At 43.7% G+C, this 21,942-nt stretch overlaps 2 protein-coding genes across 3 annotated transcripts in view; one reads left to right on the forward strand and one right to left on the reverse strand.

Annotated features, from left to right (window-relative positions):
* The window catches only part of SLC26A11 (solute carrier family 26 member 11), a 48,105-nt gene extending 43,158 nt beyond the window's left edge, over nucleotides 1-4,947 (reverse strand). Inside the window, exon 1 of the mRNA XM_043964029.1 lies at nucleotides 4,843-4,947. The gene's annotated coding sequence lies outside the window, so the exon portion shown is untranslated. The remainder of the gene's footprint in view (nucleotides 1-4,842) is intronic.
* Nucleotides 4,948-5,008: 61 nt separating this feature from the next.
* SGSH (N-sulfoglucosamine sulfohydrolase) lies at nucleotides 5,009-21,122 on the forward strand. 2 transcript variants are annotated; one of them, XM_043964031.1, is made up of 9 exons: nucleotides 5,009-5,204; nucleotides 7,867-8,027; nucleotides 8,612-8,717; nucleotides 10,532-10,682; nucleotides 11,726-11,882; nucleotides 12,535-12,616; nucleotides 15,052-15,255; nucleotides 19,569-20,056; nucleotides 20,954-21,122. In XM_043964031.1, exons 1-9 carry the CDS (start codon nucleotides 5,108-5,110, stop codon nucleotides 20,954-20,956), a joined length of 1,449 nt encoding a protein of 482 aa, XP_043819966.1. In that variant the 5' UTR covers nucleotides 5,009-5,107; the 3' UTR covers nucleotides 20,957-21,122. The 2 variants fall into 2 exon arrangements, with proteins under 2 accessions (XP_043819966.1, XP_043819965.1); XM_043964030.1 differs by lacking the exon at nucleotides 20,954-21,122 and having other exon boundaries at nucleotides 19,569-20,872.
* The last annotated feature ends 820 nt before the right edge of the window (nucleotides 21,123-21,942 follow it).

The raw sequence follows: 21,942 nt of genomic DNA on the forward strand, positions 1-21,942 counted from the left end.
ATTTCCCCAGTCAACATGACATCGTGGATTGACCTGGATTAACATCCTACCTCAGATAATTACTAGCTATGTGACCCTGGCCAAGGGATTTCACCTCCCTGTGCCTCTGTTTCCTCATTTATAAAATGAGGGGGTTGACCTCACTGACATCTTTCCCTCCAATGACTCATTCTTCCCTGCACAAAAGGTCGCCCAAGAAGAAGAAGAAAACTGGAGGCCCAAGTCCCTAGTCATTTTCCCAAATCCTGTGATACCCAGTCTGTCAGGTCTGCTTTTGGAAAGTTGTCCCACTTCCCCCATCTGTCACCTCCCTTGTACTTCAGTTAACTAAACACCTTTCTCCAGTTCTACCCTCACCCATTAATAAGACATTAGGGGATCAGGAACAAAGATCTTTTAGCTGGAAGGAGTCTTAAAGGCCATTTATTCAAACATCCTAATTTTACAAAAGAGAGTGCGGCCCTGAGACTTCCACAAAACCACAGAGGTCATAAGCAATCTATGTGCCAGGATTTGATCTGAGATAATGTGATTCCAAATCTAGGACCCTTTCAAAGCTTTGGCTTTGGTCTCAGGAGGAAAGCAGTTTGCCATATTGATCCAAATAGAGACCAAATCTCCCCACCTAAATTTGGTTTGCGCAAAACCTGAGTAAGGTCTCAGTGTTCTTTTTCAGTTTAGGTATACATACAGACAGGACCAGTGATTTCATAGATGTAGGAAACTTCGGGTGAGAAAGATCCCTCCACCAATGCAGAGCAGTAACTGTTCTGCAGCTTATAGCTTCCTGGAACTCTAAGAGGCTAAGTGATTTGCCCAGTGTCACAAAGCTAGTGTGTGTCAGAGGTAGTAGTGAACCCAGTTTCTCTAAAGCCAGCTCTTCATCCACACACCACACTGCCTCTCCTACACACACACACATATGTATACAAATATACACATATGTGTGTACATATGTATGTGTATATGTATCTATAGTTGGACAAAAGGTAATTGATGCAGTGGATAAAGTACCAGGCCTAGAGTTGGGAAGATTCATCTTCCAGAGTTCAAATCAGGCTTCAGACACTTACTAGCTGTGCGACCCTGGGCAAGTCATTTAACCCTGTTTAATTTATTTTTCTTTTCTGTAAAAAAGATCTAGGGAGGGGCAGCTAGGTGGTACAGTGGATAAAGCACTGGCCTTGGATTCAGGAGGACCTGAGTTCAAATCTGGCCTCAGACACTTGACACTTACTAGCTGTGTGACCTTGGGCAAGTCACTAAACCCTCATTGCCACCACCCCCCCCAAAAGAGCTAGGGAGCCAAGATGGAGGAGAGAAACCAGGAAGTTGCCTGAGCTCTCCCAAGTGTCCCTCAAAAACAACATTAAATCGGGGACAGCTAGGTGGTGCAGTGGATCCAGGGTATCAGACCTGGATTCAGGAGTACCTGAGTTCAAATATGGTCTCAGACACTTGACACTTATCAGCTGTGTGACCCTGGGCAAGTCACTTAACCCTCATTGCCCCGCAAAAAACCAAAACCAAAACCAAAAAACATTAAATCAAGCCTCTAAACAGATTCTGAAACCACAGAACTTACAAAAAGACAGAGGCACAATCTTCCAACTTGAGAAAATTTAGAGGACTTCAGGAAAGGTCAGTCCCACTTGGGCAAAAGGGGAGCACAGCCCAGTGTGGAGGGGGTAGGGGCAAGTCAGCAGGAGGCTCTTGGCCACAGCACAGAAACTGAGCCCCATTGGTCCTGGATCAGCAGGCTGGTGGCACAGCAGGCCAGTTGTGAGAGACACTAGCACCAGCTGAGAGGGCAAATTTCCAGCTAGAGAACCTCCCACAGGACAGGTATACCTTGGCGAAGCCATCCTGGTTTAGGGTGCAGGTCTAGGGCGGTGAGGAATCCATGAGCCACAGAGGCCTCAGATCAGAAAGCCAGTGACCCAGCCCTGATCCCCCAGCACAAGAAGCTTGCAACAGTGGCCCCTGTGCACCAGGAGCAGACCTCAATTTTTTCTTTTTTTTTCTTTTTTTTTTTTGTGGGGCAATGGGGGTTAAGTGACTTGCTAGCGTCACACAGCTAGCAAGTGTTAAGTGCCTGAGCTCAGATTTGAACTCAGGTCCTCCTGAATCCGCTGTGCCACCTAGCTGTCCCTAGCATCCAAATACTTAAAGAATTTAAATGAGGAAATAGACAGCAAAACTATACTAGTGGAGGATCTGAACCTTCCCCTCTCAGAACTAGATAAATCTAACTACAAAATAAATAAGAAAGAAGTTAAAGGTGAATAGAATTTTTGAAAAGTTAGATATGATAGATAGGTCTATCAAATTTATAAGAATGCAAATCATTTCCCAATTGAGTAATGGTCAAAAGATATGAACAGGCAGTTTTCAGATGAAGAAATCAAAGCTATCTATTGTCATATGAAAAAAATACTCTAAATCACTATTGATTAGAGAAATGCAAATTAAAATAACTCTGAGTTACCACCTCACACTTATCAGATTACCTAATATCATAAAAAAGGAAAATAATAAATGTTGGAGAAACTGTGGAAAAACTGGAACACCAATGCATTGTTGGTGGAGTTCTGAGGTGATCCAACCATTCTGGAGGACAATTTGGAACTATGCCCAAAGGGCTATGAGACTGTGCATACCCTTTGACCCAGTAATACCACTACTAGGTCTGTATCCCCAAAGAGATCACAGAAAAGGGAAAAGGACCCACATGTACAAAAATATTTATAGCAGCTCTCTTTGTGGTGGCAAAGAATTGGAAATTGAGGGAATGCGCATCAGTTGGGGAATGGCTGAACAAGTTGTGGTATATAAATGTACTGGAATACTATTGTTCTGTAAGAAATGATGAGCAGGCAGATTTCAGAAAAACCTGGAAAGACTTAAGTGTACTAATGCTGAGTGAAGTGAGCAGAACCAGGAGAACATTGTACAGAGTATCAGCAACATTATGTAATGATCAACTGTGATAGACTTAGCTCTTCTCAGCAGTGCAATGACCCAAGATAATTCCAAAGAACTCATGATGGAAAATGTTCTCCATATCCAGAAAAAAGAATTGTGGGCTCTGAATGTAGATTGAACTACACTGTTTTACTTTTTTTTTCTTTTTTGAGGTTTTTCCCTTGTTTTCTGACTCTTCTTTCACAACATAACTAATGCAGAAATATGTTTAATGTAATCATACATATATAACCTATATCAGATTGCTTTCTGTCTTGGGGAAGGGGGAGGGAAGGGAAGGGAGGGAGGCAGAAAAAAATTGGAACTAACAATCTTATGAAAGCAAATGTTGAAAACTAGCTTTATATGCAACTGGAAAATAAAATAATTTTAGAGGGGGAAAAAAAGAGCTGAAGAAGGAAATGGCAAACCACTCCGGTATCTTTGCCAAGAAGAGCCCAAAAGGGGTCATGAAGAATCAGACATGACTGAAATGACTGGAAAACAACAAATGGATGTTTGGATCTGTGTTTGGATATGTGGATGGATGGATAGATAAGTGGATGGATGGATGGATGGATGAGTATCACAGGTGTGAATACAGGGCATGTTGGGTATGTGCAGGTACACCCTGTTTCAAAAACTTGGCATTTCCTGTTTTTATTGTTCGTTTATGCATTATATAATAAATGTGTGTTTTGTTTTTGTGGGGCAATGAGTGTTAAGTAACTTGCCCAGGGTCACACAGCTAGTAAGTGTTAAGTGTCTGAGGTTGCATTTGAACTCAGGTCCTCCTGAATCCAGGGCTGGTGCCTTGTCTACTGCGCCACCTAGCTGTCCACTGTTCATACTTTAAAAATAAGGGATAGGCACTACACCTGTGATTTTACCAGTATGTTTAACTCCTGGATGAGGAGATGATCATTATCAATGCAGTTGGCACTTCCTCTGCAACTTAAAGTCTCAGGGGCTTGCTAGACGGAGCAATGGGATATTAAGTGATTTGCCAAGGGTCACACAGGTGGTATAGGTCAGAGGTGGGACTTGAATCCAGGTCTTTCTGCCTCCAGTGCCAGTCTTTTTTTTTATACCATGCTGCCTCTTTTAAAAGTAAAGTTTATTTAATTTTTTAAAGTTACATTTACTTGTAGTAGATTGATAAACACAAATGTCTTTTTTTACAAATGTCTTTTATGACTGAATATTAAATAAATGTTCACCTAAAAAAATTAAGCCTAATGAAATGTGTCACATACATACATATGTATATATGCATATGTCTGTGTTTATACAACTAAGTCATAGCTATAAAGTAATCACAATTTAGGGCTGTGGTTAATATTGGAACAAATAGGGTAAATTCATCAATGGACTTTGTACACATGTCCATACTTCTTTCCAGCAGCACCAACCCAAGGACAGAAAGAATTCACTTCTACTCCATCCCAGGAACCCCCAGGTTGCAGCACTGTTGGGCAGCTCAGGATCGTACACTTCATTTGGCGCTCCTAAGACAACTAATGAAAATATAGCACTTGAGAATTTGACGCGCATCATCCCATATGACCCTCAAAACAACTCTATGTGGCAGGTCCTACACGTTTTATCGACCAGAGTCGGAAAGGTTTAGTGCCCATGGTCACACATCTAGTCACTATCAGGCAGAATGCCAACCCAAGCCTGTCTCAATGTTCAGCACTATATCCATGGGCTGGGGGAATGTACTCCACTTCGCCACTCTGGGTGGGTGCCACATTTCCCGTGGGTTGCCCTAAGGATCTAGGTCCTCAAACTCTTTCAGTCCCGTCCCCACTTCTCTGCCAAGTCCCTTCTGCCCCCTCCTCGCAAGATCGAGGACTGCCTGGGTCGGGGACTCACCTTGTGCCCCCCCGCACCGGGGGTCTCAGCCTCAGGCTATAGCTTGGAGGATACGCGCTCAGGGGTACAGATGTTGGGAATGAGGGGAGGGACAAAGAAATGCCGGGGCAGGACTGTACGACTCAGGCCCCGCTCATGTGATCGTGGGAGGAGGAGGAGCTGGGCCTAGAGACAAAATTCACTCCCATTTCCCGAGGCTGGCCGGAGAGGGCTGGGGCTGGGAGGAGGAGCCGGAGCTGCCTATGTGGCCCCTGGGGTCTTCGCCATGCCCGGGTCCGAGCTTGCCTGCTGCGTCTTGCTCTTAGCTCTTTGTATGTGCTTGGGGCTACGACAAAGCCATCGGAACGTATTGCTTATCCTGGGTGAGTAGCAGTCTGGCTGCCCGACCGGCCCTGTCTCAAAGCAAACCTGGCAATTCCAGGGATGCCCCGGGCATCTCTTAGCTACCCAGGCAGGGGCAGGACACGCCTTCGTCCCAGGGTCACCTCCTTTACTGGGCCTGCAACGTAACCCCGGAAGCGTGCAATCCTGGCAGCTGCGCTGCGGCCAGCCCTGATTCCCCGGTAATCTTGCTGCCCAAGCTCTAGTCTTTTCCCCTTCCCCCTCCACACACACCGTCATCGCACCCCTCCCTTGCTGGCACAAAGGTCTCTAATGACTGCTTGGAATGTGGCGGTACCTGACTCCATTTCCTCCACATCTGGGGCCCCTCACTAAGAACCTGCTGCTTCCTTCACCTCCCCTCATCTCCTCTCACCTTCTTCCTCTGCTCCTTCCTTCCCCCCTTCCCTTCCTCAGTCCTCACTCCCTAGTCTCCTCCCTGGGAGTTCTTATTCCTAGGCACATTTGAGCCCCAGTATCACGGTTCACAGCTTCCGTTCTGCCCCTAATCTCCCCCATTCTACCTCCTCTCCTCTCTTCTCACCCTTTTCTCTTCTCCACTCTTCTCTCTGCTCAGATGTCTTCTCCACCCCCTCACACCCATAGTAAGCCGTTTTTTGCCTTTAAAACCCCACCCAGGATGTTTGGGGTGACCCCCTTCACCCTACCCCAAACGAACCCCTAAGTTAGGATGGTGCTTGAAGCCTTACCTTCCTTACACTCTTCTCTCACTCCACTTAGGTTCTGGGTTCTGATAGCAGGACGATGACAAAGAGATAATTCGGATTTGGGTGAGAGATCTGTCCACACATAAGCACAGCGTAATTTGCTGTTGGCCATGAATCTAATACCATTTCCTTTTCTTCTTGGATGGTGGGTTCACATTTACACACACACGCACACACCCATCCTCCCCCATGAAAATCTGACATTCTACCAAGGATCTGTATTTTTCAGGGACTTCCTGTTTTTGGGGTCAGAGCTCTACCCTTGTGATAAAGCAAACCACAAAACAGCTTATTTCTGAACCTGGCTCCTTGCCCTGTCCTCATCCCTACTGTTAAATCAGTGTTACGAATACATATTCTGGGCTTCCAGGCAGACTGTTCAGTTCATTGCAAAACAAACAGCTCTTCACTCTTCCTCACCCCACCTTGTCTATAGACAGGTAGGTCTTTTCAACAATGGCTCTTATGTTCATAAGAGTAAGTTCATAAGTGGTTCCACTGTGGCATCCCTGTCCCAAATCCCTGTCATGGTCACATGCTTCTCAGAACCTGGGGGTGAGGGGAGTAGAGGACACAGATCATCGGTTACACTGTCACAACTTGGGATAGACAGAAGGCTATGTAAAGAGGGCTTTGAGCTGTTCCCTCCTCCCTCATTCTTGAAATGGGTAGGAAAGCCAGCTGTAGAGAAAAACCCTTAGCCATTCTTCCAGACACCCTAGAATAGACATCTCAGCTGACAGCACCACCACTCACCTCCCAGCTTGGAAGCCCTAGCCCGGGAAATATGACAATGACTCATATTCCTTTCTTTTCTTTTCTTTTCTTTTCTTTCTTTCTTTCTTTCTTTCTTTCTTTCTTTCTTTCTTTCTTTCTTTCTTTCTTTCTTTCTTTCTTTCTTTCTTTCTTTCTTTCTTTCTTTCTTTCTTTCTTTTTTTGGTGAGGCAATTGGGGCTTAGTGACTTGCCCAGGGTCACACAGCCAGAAAGTGTTAAGTGTCTGAGCCAGATTTGAACTCAGGTCCTCCTGACTCCAGGGTCGGTGCTCCATCCACTGCACCACCCAGCTGCCTCTGACCCATATTTATTTAATCCTTTAAGGTTTACAAAAGATTTTCCTTAGAGTGCTCCTGAGGTAGGCAGTGCAAGAATCCCCCCCATTTTGCAGTTGAGGAAATCCAAGATTCACAAAGATTGTGTCTTGCACAAAAAAATCCCAGCTAGCAGTGAATAGCAGGGACTCATAAAATGGGTGTGTGGATGGCAAAGAACCTGAGACCTGGTGGCTGATGGGATCAACACTTAGCAGCAAGGCCAGGTCCCCAAATAATAATAATAAAATTAAAAATTAATTTATAAATAGTCAAATATTTAATGAAATCATTGGAATTATAGCTGGCGTTTGTGTATCATTTTAAAGTTTGCAACATGCTTTACATACTTTATCTCATTTGAGCCTTACAACAGTCCTGTGAGATAAGTACAGTAGGTATTAATCCTATTTTACAGATGAGGAAACCAAGGCTGAGAGAGATTAAATGACCTGTGGAAACTAGCTACCACAGTAAATTAAGTGATGGAAGTGGGATTAGAACCCAGATTTTCCTGATTTCTAGTCCACTGGCTCTGGGAGTGCTCATTTGAGCTCTGATAGCTCTATTCAGAACCTCTGAATTGCACAGAATCTCCCCATGCACTAAACATGAGGCACCCCCTCCACTGTACACCAAAGCCTTAATCCCAGCCCTACTCAGAACTCCTTCATCCAACCTGGCCAGGCAGCTACAATTCAGTAGGACACTGAATCCCTGAGGATTCAGCATTCCTGAGCTCCATAGTCAGTCCTCATGCTTGACTTTATTCCTCTCACATCCCCCAGCTCATGTTGCCTTCCTTGTTTCTCCTCCTGTTGGCAGCGGATGATGGAGGCTTTGAGATCGGTGCATACAACAACAGTGCAATCTCAACCCCACACCTGGATGCCTTGGCACGGAGGAGCCTGATCTTCCACAATGCCTTTACCTCAGTCAGCAGCTGCTCCCCAAGCCGTGCTAGCCTCCTAACTGGCTTGCCACAGGTAAGAAAATGCCTGTGCTAGGAGAGGAGGAGGATGGGGTGGTTAAGAAGAGAACTGTAGAAGGAAGAAGACAGAAGAATCCCTTGAGAAGGGGTACACTCAGGATTCTGGGCCATTAGGTAGTATCTTGGAGTGAATAGGCCATTGGCTCCCCGCTTTTATCAAAAAAGCGCTAATATCCCAGTATAACTTCTCTAGGAATCTCCTTGACCCTTTCAGCTTCTCTAATCTATCCCTCACCAGAACTTTCTTTATAATTGTGAACAGAAAACTGCCAGATTCAAATTTAAGTTAGCCATAGAGAAGATAGTATTGGTCATTGCTATCTGGGCAGGCTGGGTTAAAGAGGTATATTGCTCCCATACTAATAACATTGAAGTCTTTTGGACCAGGACAAATGAGATTGGGGGGGGGGGCGGGGGAGTTAGGAAGGAAAGGTACAAACATAGAGCCTTCATATGCACTGGCAAAGTAAGTTCTAAATCTGGGAACCGGGAAGATGGATGCTATAGTTGATCTGAGTGATGAAGACAGCCTGGTTGAGAGTCCTGGGCCCTTCAGGCTCATGGTAGCTTTCCTTACAGCATCAGAATGGGATGTACGGCTTACATCAGAATGAACATCATTTCAACTCCTTCGACAAGGTGCAAAGTCTCCCTCTGCTTCTCAGCCAGGCTAACATCCGTACAGGTTAGGAGCTTGGGGAGGGATGGGGGAATATGCAGCTGCTTCCTGCTTCTCATCGTTCCTGAGGTTGCTCCCACTTCACAGAGGGAGAACCTGAGGACCAGTGAGGTTAAATCATTATCCAAGGTCACACAGATAATTGATTCTCCTTCTATTTACCAAAGTCCAAGTCTGCCTACTCTGTGGATACTATTTGTTTGGGTCTGGACCTGTGACTTGATTGGTTTACAGAACTCCTGGGGAAGAAACTCCTCCTGACAAGGTAAATTGGTTTATGGCCTTAGAGAGTCACCTGGGACACTGAGAGGTTTAATGACTTACCTGAGAAGACACAACCAGTCTACCTCAGAGGCTTAACTTGTAACTATCTTCTTGACTTTAAAGCTGTCTCCTCTGCCCAGTACACTAATCTGCCTGACAAAGATAACAGAGAACTATAGAATTTCAGTTTTGGAATCAGTCTGAGGACATCTAGGCCTAACCATATTTAGGTAGCACTCTCTTTTATAACATCCTCCACAAGTGATCATGTAGTTTCCATGTGAAGACCTCTCAGTATGGAGACCTTGCTTCTGATTCATAGTGTAATCTAAAAAGGAATGAGACATAATTGACAGAGGTACCCTTCTTAACTGTACATTCTAAAAGCATCTAACCAGTCAGTTTCAGAGTAGTGGCCAGAGAGGAATGACTATGGCCTCTGAAGTCTATGATCCCATAATTTACTTGAACTCATCCTCATAATACATAATTTCCCAGCCCCTTATTGTTCTGACCACCCTCCTCTGGATTGTTGTTGTTGTTGTTCAGTCATTTCAATCATATTCGAATCTTCATGACCCCATTTGGGTTTTTCTTTTTCTGTGATTTGCCCAGGGTCACACAGCTAGTAAGTGTTAAGTGTCTGAGGCCGAATTTGAACTCAGGTCCTCCTGAATCCAGGGCCAGTGCTCTATGCACTGCGCCACTTAGCTGCCCCAATGTGGGGTTTTCTTGGCAAAGCTACTCAAGTGGTTTGCCATTTCCTCTTCCAGCTCTTTTTTACAGATAAGGAAACTGAGGTCAACAGGGCTTAGTGATTTGCTCAGGGTCACAAAGCTAGTTAGTGTATGAGGTTAGATTTGAACTTGGGAAGATGTTTTCCAGACTCCAGGCTCAGCACTGTATCCACTTGGACCATCTAGCTGCCCCTCCTCTACATTCCCTCCTGCTTATCAATATTCTTTCTAAAATGTGGCACCCAGAACTGAACTCAGTTTTCCAGATGTGCTCCAAACAGGGCAGAGTACAGGAGAACTGTCCCTTACCTCATTCATGATCTTAATGTGTCTAAAATCACATTAGGTTTTTAGGATACATTCTCCAGCGTCTCTGAATACTCTCTCTCTCTCTGTGTCCATAGAGAAAACACAGCTTCCTGCCTGACTCAAGGCACAGCAGTAGTCATTAGAAGGGAGCAGGCTTCAGGGAGAAGAGAGGTCGCATGGATCATGGGATCATAGATCTAGGGTCGGAAGGGACCTCAGAAATGATCTAGTCTAACCTCACTTTTTTTTTTTTTTTGGTGAGGCAATTGGGGTTAAGTGACTTGCCCAGGGTCACACAGCTAGTAAGTGTCAAGTGTCTGAGGTCCAATTTGAACTCAGGTCCTCCTGACTCCTGGGCCAGTGCTCTATCTACTGTGCCACCTAGCTGCCCCATTCTTTTTTTTTTTTTTTCCAACCTCCTCACTATTTAGGTAAAGAAACTGAAGCATCCCAGGCTCTCCCTTTCTGCTTTTTCTCTTGACTGTGGGTTTGTTGGGTTGTCCTTTCCAGGTATCATTGGGAAGAAGCATGTTGGGCCAGAGCCAGTATACCCATTTGACTTTGCCTACACAGAGGAGAATGGCTCCATCCTCCAGGTGGGAAGAAATATCACCCGCATAAAGCTGCTGGTCCGAAAATTCCTCAAGACCCAGGATGACAGGTGGGAGCTTTTGTCCCTCCACCTACCCCCAGACTCTCAGGCCTTCTGGGGCCTAATACCCCAGCTTGTCACTACAGAACTTTCATTGAGATTCATTCTTACATTTCTGTATTACTAGATTACCCCTGCTTGGTGTTTGAAGGTTGGGGAGGAGGGATATGCAAGAAAACACTATATTGTCATGCCCATGTGTCTATGTTCAGGCATTTCTCTATGTTTGGAAAGTTTCTACTCCCCATTTGTGTCCATTCAATTGCTTTCCAGCCTTTAAAATTAGACTCAAATGCTCCCCCTTCCCAAAAGCCTTTCCTGATTTCCCCCAGCAGGTAACCACTTTCCTCTCCTGATTTGACATAGAACTTTGCTTTGTATCTCATTAATCACCAAGTATTTACTCCTCTTTTCCTTCCTCCTCTCCTTGTCCAGTGTTTAGCATGGTGCCTGGCATATAGGTGCTTCCTAAATGCTTGTTGACTTGACTAATGCACTTATCATGTATTGTTTTGTAATATACATTTTTTTTCTTTTGGTGAGGCAATTGGGATTAAGTGACTTCCCCAGGGTCACACAGCCAGTAAGTGTTAAGTGTCTGAGGTCAGATTTGAATTCAGGTCCTCCTGACTCCAGGGCCGGTGCTTTATCCACTGAGCCACCTAGTTTCCCCTGTAATATACATATTGGTATGTGTGTCTTAATCCCCTCCAGGACTGCATGCAGTTAATCAGTAAGCCAAGCAGATATTTATCTAAATTTTAAATTTCCCCCATCACTTGGCACAATGCCTTGCACATATTATGTTTGATAAATGTTGCATTGTCTTATGTAAGGACCCAGTTAGAAATTGGGGCATAGGGAGGCCCTAGCACTGAAGGAAATTGGAAGAGTATTAAGTAGAGGGGAGTGGACAGTGCTTTGAGGGGCACCCGAGCTGGCATAATAGAATGACTTGGAACAGAGGCAGGAACATTGGCAGAATTGGACGGGAAGATCTGTGAGGAACCTTGTCTGGACCCTGGTTTTGATTCATTCCTTCCACTTCTCAGGCCTTTCTTCCTCTATGTTGCTTTCCATGATCCCCACCGGTGTGGGCATTCTCAACCAATGTATGGACCCTTCTGTGAGAAGTTTGGAAATGGAGAGAGTGGGATGGGGTGGATCCCTGACTGGGTACCCCAAACTTATTCCCCAGAGGATGTACAGGTAATATGGGACCTCCTTTATCTCAGTTCCTTTTACCTCTAGGGATTTCATCCAACCCAGACCCTCCTTATGAAGCTGTAGCGCATGCTCTAAGGTGCTTTGTGTTTAGCCTAGAAAAGGAATTTCAAACTAAGGGCCAAGTTGACCCTTGCTTCCTTGGGTCTCTACTCTTATTTATTTATTTATTTATTTTTTTGTGGGGCAATGGGGGTTAAGTGACTTGCCCAGGGTCACAAAGCTAGTAAGTGTCAACTGTCTGAGGCTGGATTTGAACCCAGGTACTCCTGAATCCAGGGCCGGTGCTTTATCCACTGCACCACCTAGCCACCCCTCTCTCTTATTAATAGTAGTAAAAGGAATAAGGAAACAGGATGATTTATTCATATAAGACAATAAACATTTCACACCAATGTGCATAAACACTAAACCATAGAATCATGGGATTTCAGAATTGGAAGGAACTCCAGAGATCATCGAGTTCAACCCATTTCCAAGTAAGAATTCTCCCTAGCATCCCTTCCAATCTATGTTTTCTAGAAAAGTTCAGTTGCACCCATTCCTCTGGCTCCCAGCCCCGCTTTAGACTTCAGTCTGCATCTCTTCCAATCCTCCCCATTCCATCTATGACCTTCCACCTACCTGTCTTCTCTAGGTCCCTTACTTCATCCCTGACACCCCAGCAGCCCGGGCTGACTTGGCTGCTCAGTACACCACCATTGGCCGAATGGACCAAGGTACGGGGAGGAACAGGGCCTGGGAGCCTAACCAGGCTCTCTGCTTTGTCTCAGTCAGGGAGGGGTTACCACAAGGACCCTTTAGGTCCAGACATCTTCCCTACCAGCGCAACTGTAGCCCACATCACACAGAGAGTCAGTCACCATCATGGATTGAGTTCCCCATCTGTGGGGAACCAGCCACTGTACCTGCCAGGGCAGGGTCCAAAAAGAAAAAACAAAACAAAACAAAACACAAAACACGACTGCCTGCCCTAGGAAGCTCCCATTCTCATGGGGATGTCAGAACCCAAACTGTAACTAGAATGAGGTGACTCTGGCTTTGCCCTAGGACAAGACATTTAAAAGAGGGGGTGGAGTCCTTCCGTTCTTCTAAGGAAAAAGGGGAGAGGCAGGTTGGAGCATAAGGGATGGTTAGAAGCTGGGGGAGATGTTCCACTCCTTAATCAGGTTCCTCAGCTGAGGGCTGAGAGAGGGAAGAGACCACAGCAGGTGGGACCTGAAAGTTGGCCTAGCCTAGGGATAGGACAGGAAGCCTGGCAAGCTGGTCCCTCTGATACCAACAGCATTGGCCCTCCAGAATGGGACCCCAAGGGAGAGGGCAGCATGGGGAAGGGAGGCAGGGCCCCTGTCCACAACTTACCTTTAGGTGAGGGAAGGGGAACAGTAATTCAGCTCCTGCTGTAGGGCCATTCCTTATTTCTTTTTCTTTTTTCTTTTTTTTTGGTGAGGCAATTGGGGTTAAGTGACTTGCCTAGGGTCACACAGCTAGTAAGTGTCAAGTGGCTGAGGCTGAATTTGAACTCAGGTCCTCCTGAATCCAAGGCCAGTGCTTTATCCACTGCACCACCTAGCTGCCCCTTGTAGGGCCATTTCTTCCTGAGGATGCTTCCATCTCCCTTATCCCAGATATCTTACCTTCCCCCTGAAGTTTTAATTCCCCAGGCAGCTCAGACTTTCATGGAGAGAGGAGCCTGGGGTGCATCTGGAATGACTAAGGGACCACCCCTCTTTACTCAGTGCTTATACTGACTGGCTATTGCTCTCAAATGGGTGGTGCCCCCATTGTCTTGAAGGAGGTCAGATTCAATAGCTTAAATGAAGGAATACTGACTTAGAAGTCAGGTTCTAGTGCTTACTCTGACAATTTCTTGTTGCTCAGTCATTTCGGTTGTGTCTGACTCTCCATGACCCCATTTGGGGTTTTCTTGGCAGAGATACTGGAGTGGGTTTGTCATTTCCTTCTCTGGTTCATTTTACAGATGAGGAAACTGAGGCCAGAAGGGTTAAGTGAATTGATCAGGGTCACACAGCTACTGTCAAAGGCTGGATTTGAACTCAGGTCTTCCTGACCCCAGGCACAGTTCTCTGCTTACTGCACCATCTAGCTTCCCTATTCTGACAATTACTCTGGGCTTTTATTTCCTCTTCTCTAAAATAGGGGTGTCTGAATAAATGACTGTCCTTAGGACCTACTTATCAGGAATTAATTTGTGTAGGAAGTTATCCAGTGACTAAGAGTGCTTTTTATATCACTGGATCCAGGAGAAGCAGCTGGTAGTATATTCCCCAGGTGCCAAAATTCTTTGCTATGGCTCCAGTCAGGCCAGACACTCTGGACCAGTCTTAGCAAAAATTGACTCCCAGGAGTCAGTGAACCTTTTGGCTCCTTCCTTGTGTTCCATCACCAGAGGTGACTCATTGTTGATAAGCTTCCTAACCAACATCCCTTCCATCTGAGCCAAGGTTAGAAGTGCAGCTCTGAAAGAACCAAAAACACACTGGCAAGGAGCCAGTGTGTTGGTGCTCAAAGTAGTGAGTCCCATAGTGCCTATTTTGGTACCTCTTTTTCTTTTTTTCCTTTTTTTTTTTTTGGCAAAGCAATGAGGTTTAAGTGACTTGCCCAAGGTCACACAGCTAGTAAGTGTCAAGTGTTTGAGGCTGGATTTGAACTCAGGTCCTCCTGAATCCAGGGTCAGTGCTCTATCCACTGCGCCACCTAGCTGCCCCCTTTCGGTACCTCTTGTGCACAATATCCTGAGATGGAGGTGATGGAAGAGAAAAAGAGAGAACCATATAATTTAGTCCCAAAGTCTGGTCCTTTGAGCACCCACAAAAGACAGACACAATACCCAAAATCATAGAGAATCCAGCTGTGAAGGGAGGTACACAAAAATGCCAAAGCAAGGGCAGAATGATGAATCAAAGCTGGTAGTGTCACTCATGAAAGACTTCCTGAAAAAGATGGATTTCAAAGGAGTAAAAAGGTCTGGATTGAAAGAAAGGAGTGGAGAGAACACTTTAGCTGAGGGTAATAGTGTTGGTAGTGGCTTTTAAGTGGCAACAAGGAAACTGTAAGTGGGCTTGGGGAGTGGGGGCAGAATTCTACAAGTTACTGTGCTGCCAATTCCCATCACTCTTGATTTTTCCTACAGGGATTGGACTGGTACTGGAGGAACTGAATGGAGCTGGTGTCCTGAATGACACTCTGGTGATCTTCACTTCAGACAATGGTATCCCCTTCCCCAGTGGCAGGACCAACCTATACTGGTCAGGCATAGCAGAGCCCATGTTGGTGTCTTCTCCAGAGTACCGAAACCGTTGGGGCCAGACCAGCGAGGCCTATGTCAGCCTCTTGGGTAAGGCCATGTTTGACTTCTCTCCCTCTGCCTCTTTGTCACAAAGGAATCCAATGGCACACACTCATCTTTGAATAGAGCTTAATTTTATAATAGTTTGAAAAACTGGGACTGATCAAAAAGTCATAAGTAAGTCATGAAAGAGAAAGGAGAATAAAATTCTGCTTGCCTGGTTCCCAGGTTGATCCCTGCCTTATAGGCAGAGAAGGGCAGCCCCTCTCTCTCTCTTCTCAGAACTTCTGGGTAAGAGACATTTTCCTTATCAGTCAAGCATTAAGTATGTATTAAACACTAGCTATGTCCCAGGCAATGTGCTCAGAGTACAGGGCTCTTCTCTATGGCTTCTTGGATCACACCACCTGCCACACAACAGATTTTTTTTTTAAGTCTGAAGAGAAAGTAACATTACAACTGGACAAAGAGACCAGCTTCAGCTATAGAATGGGGGAATCTGGGTAAGGCAGGAAGGATAGCTTCCCGACAATGAAAATTATTGTGTACCAGGGTAGGGTTTTTTTGTGTGTGTGCATGACATATAATTATATTTTATACATATATCAAACATAGATATACACAAAGATACATATATGACACATATAATGTAAATTTTCTATATTATTACATTTAGATATACCTAGATATATTCTAATACATGTAACTTAGTATTTTAATTCCTTAAATAACCATTTAATAAATAATAAATACATATCGATTTATATAAGTAATTTATATGACAAATTTATTTAAATATAATTACTATATAAATAATACCTAATTAACTCATAAATGCACTATATATATGTGTATATAAATACATATGTACCTCCTGTACCCTTCCCAGCATACCCCTCCCCCACCTTTCCAGATTAAACATTTTTATTTATATTTTTCTATTCCACTCTCTATCCTTCCCTTGCTCTCCCCCTTCCCCCCTCCCCAAGGCGGTAAATAATCCAATATGGGTTATACATATATGATCATGGAAAATATCACCATATTTTTCACTTAATAAAAAAATGTAAAAAATAGCATACCCCAATCTGTTCCATCAATATCAGTTCTTTCCCTGGAGGTGGATAGTATGTTTCATCAATATTCCTTTGGGGTTAACTTGGATCATTGTATTGCTGATAATAGTCAAGTCATTCACAGTTCTTCATCAAACAATACTGCTGTCTCTGTGTAGAGCATTCTCTTGGTTCTTCTCACTTCCCAATACATCATTTCATACATGTCTTTCCAAGCTTTTTTGAAGTTCTTATTTTTTTCAAATAATTTATATAGTATTGTTATTATTAATTGTTCTTTAAAAGTTTGGTAGAGGGGCAACTAGGTGGCACAGTGGATAGAGCACCGACCCTAGAGTCAGGAGGACCTGAATTCAAATCCAGCCTCAGACACTTGACACGTAGTAGTTGTGTGACCTTGGGCAAGTCACTTAACCCCAATTGCCTCACTTAAAAAAAAAAAGTTTGGTAGAAATTCACTTGTGAATCCATCTGGTCCTACAGATTTTTCAACTCATTCAATGTCTCCTTCAAAAACCCAGATGCTATACCACTTGGTATATACATGTTAAGTATTGATATGACTTCATTGTCCATGGTACCCCCCAGCTAAATAGTTTCCCTCCTCATCTCTCCCAACTAGATCTATTTTTGCCTCTGTTCTGTCTGAAATCATAATTGCTACCCTTGCTTTCCTTGCTCCAGCCAAAGCATAATAGATCCCACTACAACTCTTTACATTTACCCCACATGTATCACTCTGATTCAAATATGTTCACATTTATAGTTATGATTGTCTATATCTCTCCAAGCTATTTTTCATTTGCTCATCCTTCCCATTCTGACCCCCCATCCTCTCCTCTCCCACAATTGCCTTACCCATGATCACTACCTTCCCCACTATCCTCTCCCTTGTATCAGTCCCCCTTCCCCCTCCATTCTCACTGTCCCTATCTGAACTTCCCTATAGGGTAAGATAGATTTCTATATTATACTGAGTATATTTGTTGTTCCCTATTTGTGGCAACTTTGATGAGAGTAAGGTTTAATCTTTGCCCATGTCCCCTATCTTCCCCTCCATTATGATAATTTATTTATCTATATTTATTTTTATGCCTCTGTGTATGTGTGTGTATGTTCACTCCATTCAGTTTTTCTTTTTCTTTTTCTTTTTTTTTTTAGTGAGGCAATTGGGGTTAAGTGACTTGCCCAGGGTCACACAGCTAGTAAGTGTTAAGTGTCTGAGGCCGGAGTTGAACTCAGGTACTCCTGAATCCAGGGCCGGTGCTCTATCCACTGCGCCACCTAGCTGCCCCCCATTCAGTTTTTCTCTTCCTACTTCTTCCATGAAATTTCTTTTTTATTTTCTATGGTGTTATATCATCAATGTCACCTTATTATCACACCCTGTCTACATATACTCTTTTTTTTTTTTTTTTTTTTTGCGGGGCAATTGGGGTTAAGTGACTTGCCCAGGGTCACACAGCTAGTAAGTGTTAAGTGTCTGAGGCCGGATTTGAACTCAGGTACTTCTGAATCCAGGGCCGGTGCTCTATCCACTGCGCCATCTAGCTGCCCCACATATACTCTTTCTAATCATTCTTATATTACATTTTTTAGACTTACAAATATTATCAAACCTTAAATATTACCTTGTGATCACAAGCTCTTTACATATACTCCTAATTGCATTAAAAATTAATTTTACAATAAAGTTATCTAGAATTATAAATATTATTTTATCATATAGAACTAGAAATAGTGTCCCCCTTAGTAATTTCTCACAGTTTTTCTTTCTTGTTTCTTTTCTAGCTTTTTATGTTTCACTTGAACCTTGTATTTGGAAGCCAAATTTCCCATTCAACTCCGGCCTTGTAATCAAAAATGCTTTAAATCCCTCTATTTCATTAAATATCCATTTTCCCCCTAAAAGATTATATTCAATATTTTTAGTAGGAAGAAAGTTTTTATTTCCAAGAAAAAATATATTTCTCACATCAGCTGGTGTGCCATATTCTTCTAGTGTTAAAGCATTCAATTTTTGAAGGACTTTCATGTAGAAAAGGGGTGATTAAGCTTGTTCTCTTCACCCTTAAAGGACAGGATCAGGAACAGTGGGGTGGAAAGTTTAGAGGCAAATTTAGGTCTTGCTTCATTATGAGCTTCCTAACAATTAGAGCTGTTCAAATGTAGGGTGGACTGCCCAGGGGACGCAATGACTTCCTGCTTGCTACAGACTTTAAACAGAGGCTGGGTGACCACTCATTGCACTGGGCGAACTTGCAGGTCTCCTCTAGCTCTGAGATGCTGTGATTTTTAAAAAAACTTTTATTATTATATTCAATTTTGCTGGACCTGTAATTCTTGGTTGTAAACTTAACTCCTTTGCCTTCTGATAAAGCCCTGTGATTCTTTAATGTGGAAGCTGCCAAATCTTGTGTAATTCTGACTGTAGCTCCACAGTATATGAATTGTTTCCTTTTGGTTGCTTGCAATACCTTTTCTTTGATCTGTTTTAAGAAACTGTGAAATCTCCTCATTTGGAGACATGTCCCAAATCCAGAGGCATCTACTTCCCTGGTATAGTTTGAATTCAATATCACATGAAGGTAGAGAGTTGCTCTTGACAACTTCTGTAAGTCTTTGCCAGACTGAATTCATAGGTCATAATTTAAAACTGGAAGAGCTCTAAGAGATAATCTAATCCTACTCCCTTACTATAGATGAGGAAACTGAGACCCAGAAAGGTTAAGAATCTTATCTAAGGCCACACAGTCAGGAAATAGCAGAGCAGATGTTCAAACCCAGGTCTTCTGATTTCATATCCAATGCCTATCCAATGGACATCATTACCTCTGGTTCCTTTCCAGAGGTTGTGTTGGTGTCAGAAGCTCTGGGTTGGAGTCTCTACTTTCTAGCTTTGTGACCTCAGAGAAGACATTTTGCTTCCTCTGAGCCAAAATTTCCTCATTATTAAATTGGAGGAGGGGGAGAAGGTACTAAAAATAATGAATGACACACTTTAGATTGTGCAAAGTTCTTTATATGCATCATCCCATTGGATCCTCACAAGAGAAATACAAGAAACTGAGCAAGACCAAGAGGCTTGCCCTAGCTAACACATCTAATAAGTGGCAAGAAGCATGACTCTAACCCAGTTTTTTCTGACTCCAACTCTAGCATTCTGTTGTTATTCTACTGTTACTGACCTACTCAGGTTGTGGTGAGAATCAATTCTAATGTATGTAAAGTGCTCTGTAACCATGAAAGTTTGTGCAAATATCAACTAATATTATTATTTTTTAGACCTCGTGCCCACCATCTTGGATTGGTTCTCCATACCATACCCCAGCTATAGCATCTTTGGTACCAAGACAGTCCACCTCACTGGTCATTCTCTCTTACCTGCACTACTATCAGAGCCATCATGGACCACAGTCTTTAGTAGCCAGAGTCACCATGAAGTCACAATGTATTACCCCATGCGCTCTGTGCTCCATCAGAATTTCCATCTAGTACACAACCTCAACTTCAAGATGCCCTTCCCTATCGACCAGGATTTCTACGTTTCCCCCACTTTCCAGGACCTGCTTAATCGAACCAAGTCTGGCCAGCACACAAACTGGTATAAGGATCTCCACCACTATTATTACCGAGATCGATGGGAACTCTATGATAGGAAAGAAGACCCCAGGGAGACCCAGAATTTAGCCAGTGACCCCAACTATATGGAGGTGCTGGAGATGCTGAAGGTCCAGCTGACCAAGTGGCAGTGGGAGACCAATGACCCCTGGGTATGTGCTCCAGACGGTGTCTTGGAAGAGAAGCTCTCTCCCCAGTGTCAGCCTCTCCATAATGAGCTATGAGCCCTTCCATGGAGAAAGACACCCATGTTCTCCAAACATGGCCCTTCCTTGCTGATAACTGAGTGGGACCAAGGAAGAGCATCTTTTGGTCCTAAGAACAATAAGGTCCACTAAATCCTCATTCCTTTATTTCTGACTGAGCATTATTATAGGGTAAGACGAGCAAGGTTCAAGCCTTATTTTTTTGCCCTGACCCCCCAGTGCTCTGTAGGCACCATAGGGATATGGTTGAGGCACCACTGCCAACGTGCCTCCCTTGTCCAAGTGAGCTGTGGGGTAGGATGAGGATGTTAAGTAGAGGTGCTAGCAGGCAGTGGGGTTACTAGCAGCCCTGGTGAAAGTCAGCTTGTACATCAAAATGGTCTTATTTTTCCTGTGGTCCTACATTTTAAAGTTTGGAGAACCTTTATGACTCCAGAGCCTCTCTTATAAGAAAAATTGAGGAAATCTAGTAATAAAAAAATTAAAAGGGAATCAAGGCTCTATTACCACTGGTACTCTTAAGATGTACCCACCCACCCACAGGCTTCTCTGGGATGAGGGAGGATGAGAAGACTCGGGTTCTTGCATCTGCCCGTAAGGATGTTCACATGAAACTTTCTCAGGGTGAGAAGATGACGTATTAATTTCTTCCTTCCTTCCTTTCTTTCTTTTTTTTGGGTGGGGCAATGAGGGTTAAGTGACTTGACACAGTTAGCAAGTGTCAAGTGTCTGAGGCCTGATTTAAACTCAGGTCCTCCTGAATCCAGGGCCAGTGCTTTATCCATTGCGCCACCTAGCTGCCCCCTGATGTATTAATTTCTTTTTTTTTTCTTTCTTTTTTAGTGAGGCAATTGGGGTTAAGTGACTTGCCCAGGGTCACACAGCTAGTAAGTGTTAAGTGTCTGAGACCGGATTTGAACCCAGGTACTCCTGACTCCAGGGCCGGTGCTCTATCCACTGTGCCACCTAGCTGCCCCTGTTGTATTAATTTCAATAAACTCAGCTAGAGACAGCTTGGGTTTTTATTGTGAGTTGTATGAGTGTGAGTCTGCCAGCATTTCCTGTATATTCCCCCACTGTGAAATTCATTGCCCTTAGCAGAGATTCATTTTGGGCTCCCTGTGTTTGTCAGTTTAATACTATTCAAGATATTCAGTTCAATTCCACAAGCATGTATTAAACTCCTGTGTGCTGGACATGGTGTTAGGTGATGAGAAGTCCCTGCCATCCAGCAGCTTACATTCTATTGGAGGCAAATAACATGTACACAGATGAGAAAATACAAAATGTATACAAAGTCCTGCCTTTTTGAGAAATATTCAAACAAAAGTACCACCGCTCAAAAAGTTGAAAATGTCCTTACCTCTGGTATGGTTTACTTTATTTGTGACTTTTTTTTTCTTTTTTCGGGGCAATGAAAGTTAAATGACTTGCCCAGGGTCACACAGCTAGTAAATGTCAAGTGTCTGAGGCCAGATTTGAACTCAGGTCCTCCTGAATCCAGGGCTGGTGCTTTATCCATTGTGCCACCTAGCTGCCCCCTGGTTTACTTTATTTGGATAGACATCAGGGTTAGTTCTATGACATGAGTTGACCTATGCTCATTACCCCCCTCCTCTGACCCACAAAGAAGACTAAGTATTCTACTTGTCCTAGAAAGATAGAACAAATTTGAGGAAGAACCTCAGGCTAGGAAATGGAATGGTGGTTCAGACTCAAATATTATAAGATAAGAACTAAACTGACAACCATCAACTGATCATGAGATCATACAGTTGTTAAGGGTTAAAATTCTAGCTCGTTTGTCTAAAATATCTAATGAGTGGTCGCCA

The sequence above is a fragment of the Dromiciops gliroides genome, chromosome 4 (genome assembly GCF_019393635.1).
Source record: "Dromiciops gliroides isolate mDroGli1 chromosome 4, mDroGli1.pri, whole genome shotgun sequence".
In the NCBI taxonomy this organism is placed as follows: Eukaryota; Metazoa; Chordata; class Mammalia; order Microbiotheria; family Microbiotheriidae; genus Dromiciops; species Dromiciops gliroides.

What these genes read in the sequence shown, in the direction of transcription:
- SGSH (XM_043964030.1), top strand. Translation starts at nt 5,108, where the DNA reads ATGCCCGGGTCCGAGCTTGCCTGCTGCGTCTTGCTCTTAGCTCTTTGT. An exon ending in TCCTAACTGGCTTGCCACAG is followed by an intron (nt 8,028 to 8,611) that starts GTAAGAAAATGC and finishes CTTTCCTTACAG; the next exon opens with CATCAGAATGGGATGTACGG. An exon ending in CATTGGCCGAATGGACCAAG is followed by an intron (nt 12,617 to 15,051) that starts GTACGGGGAGGA and finishes TTTTTCCTACAG; the next exon opens with GGATTGGACTGGTACTGGAG.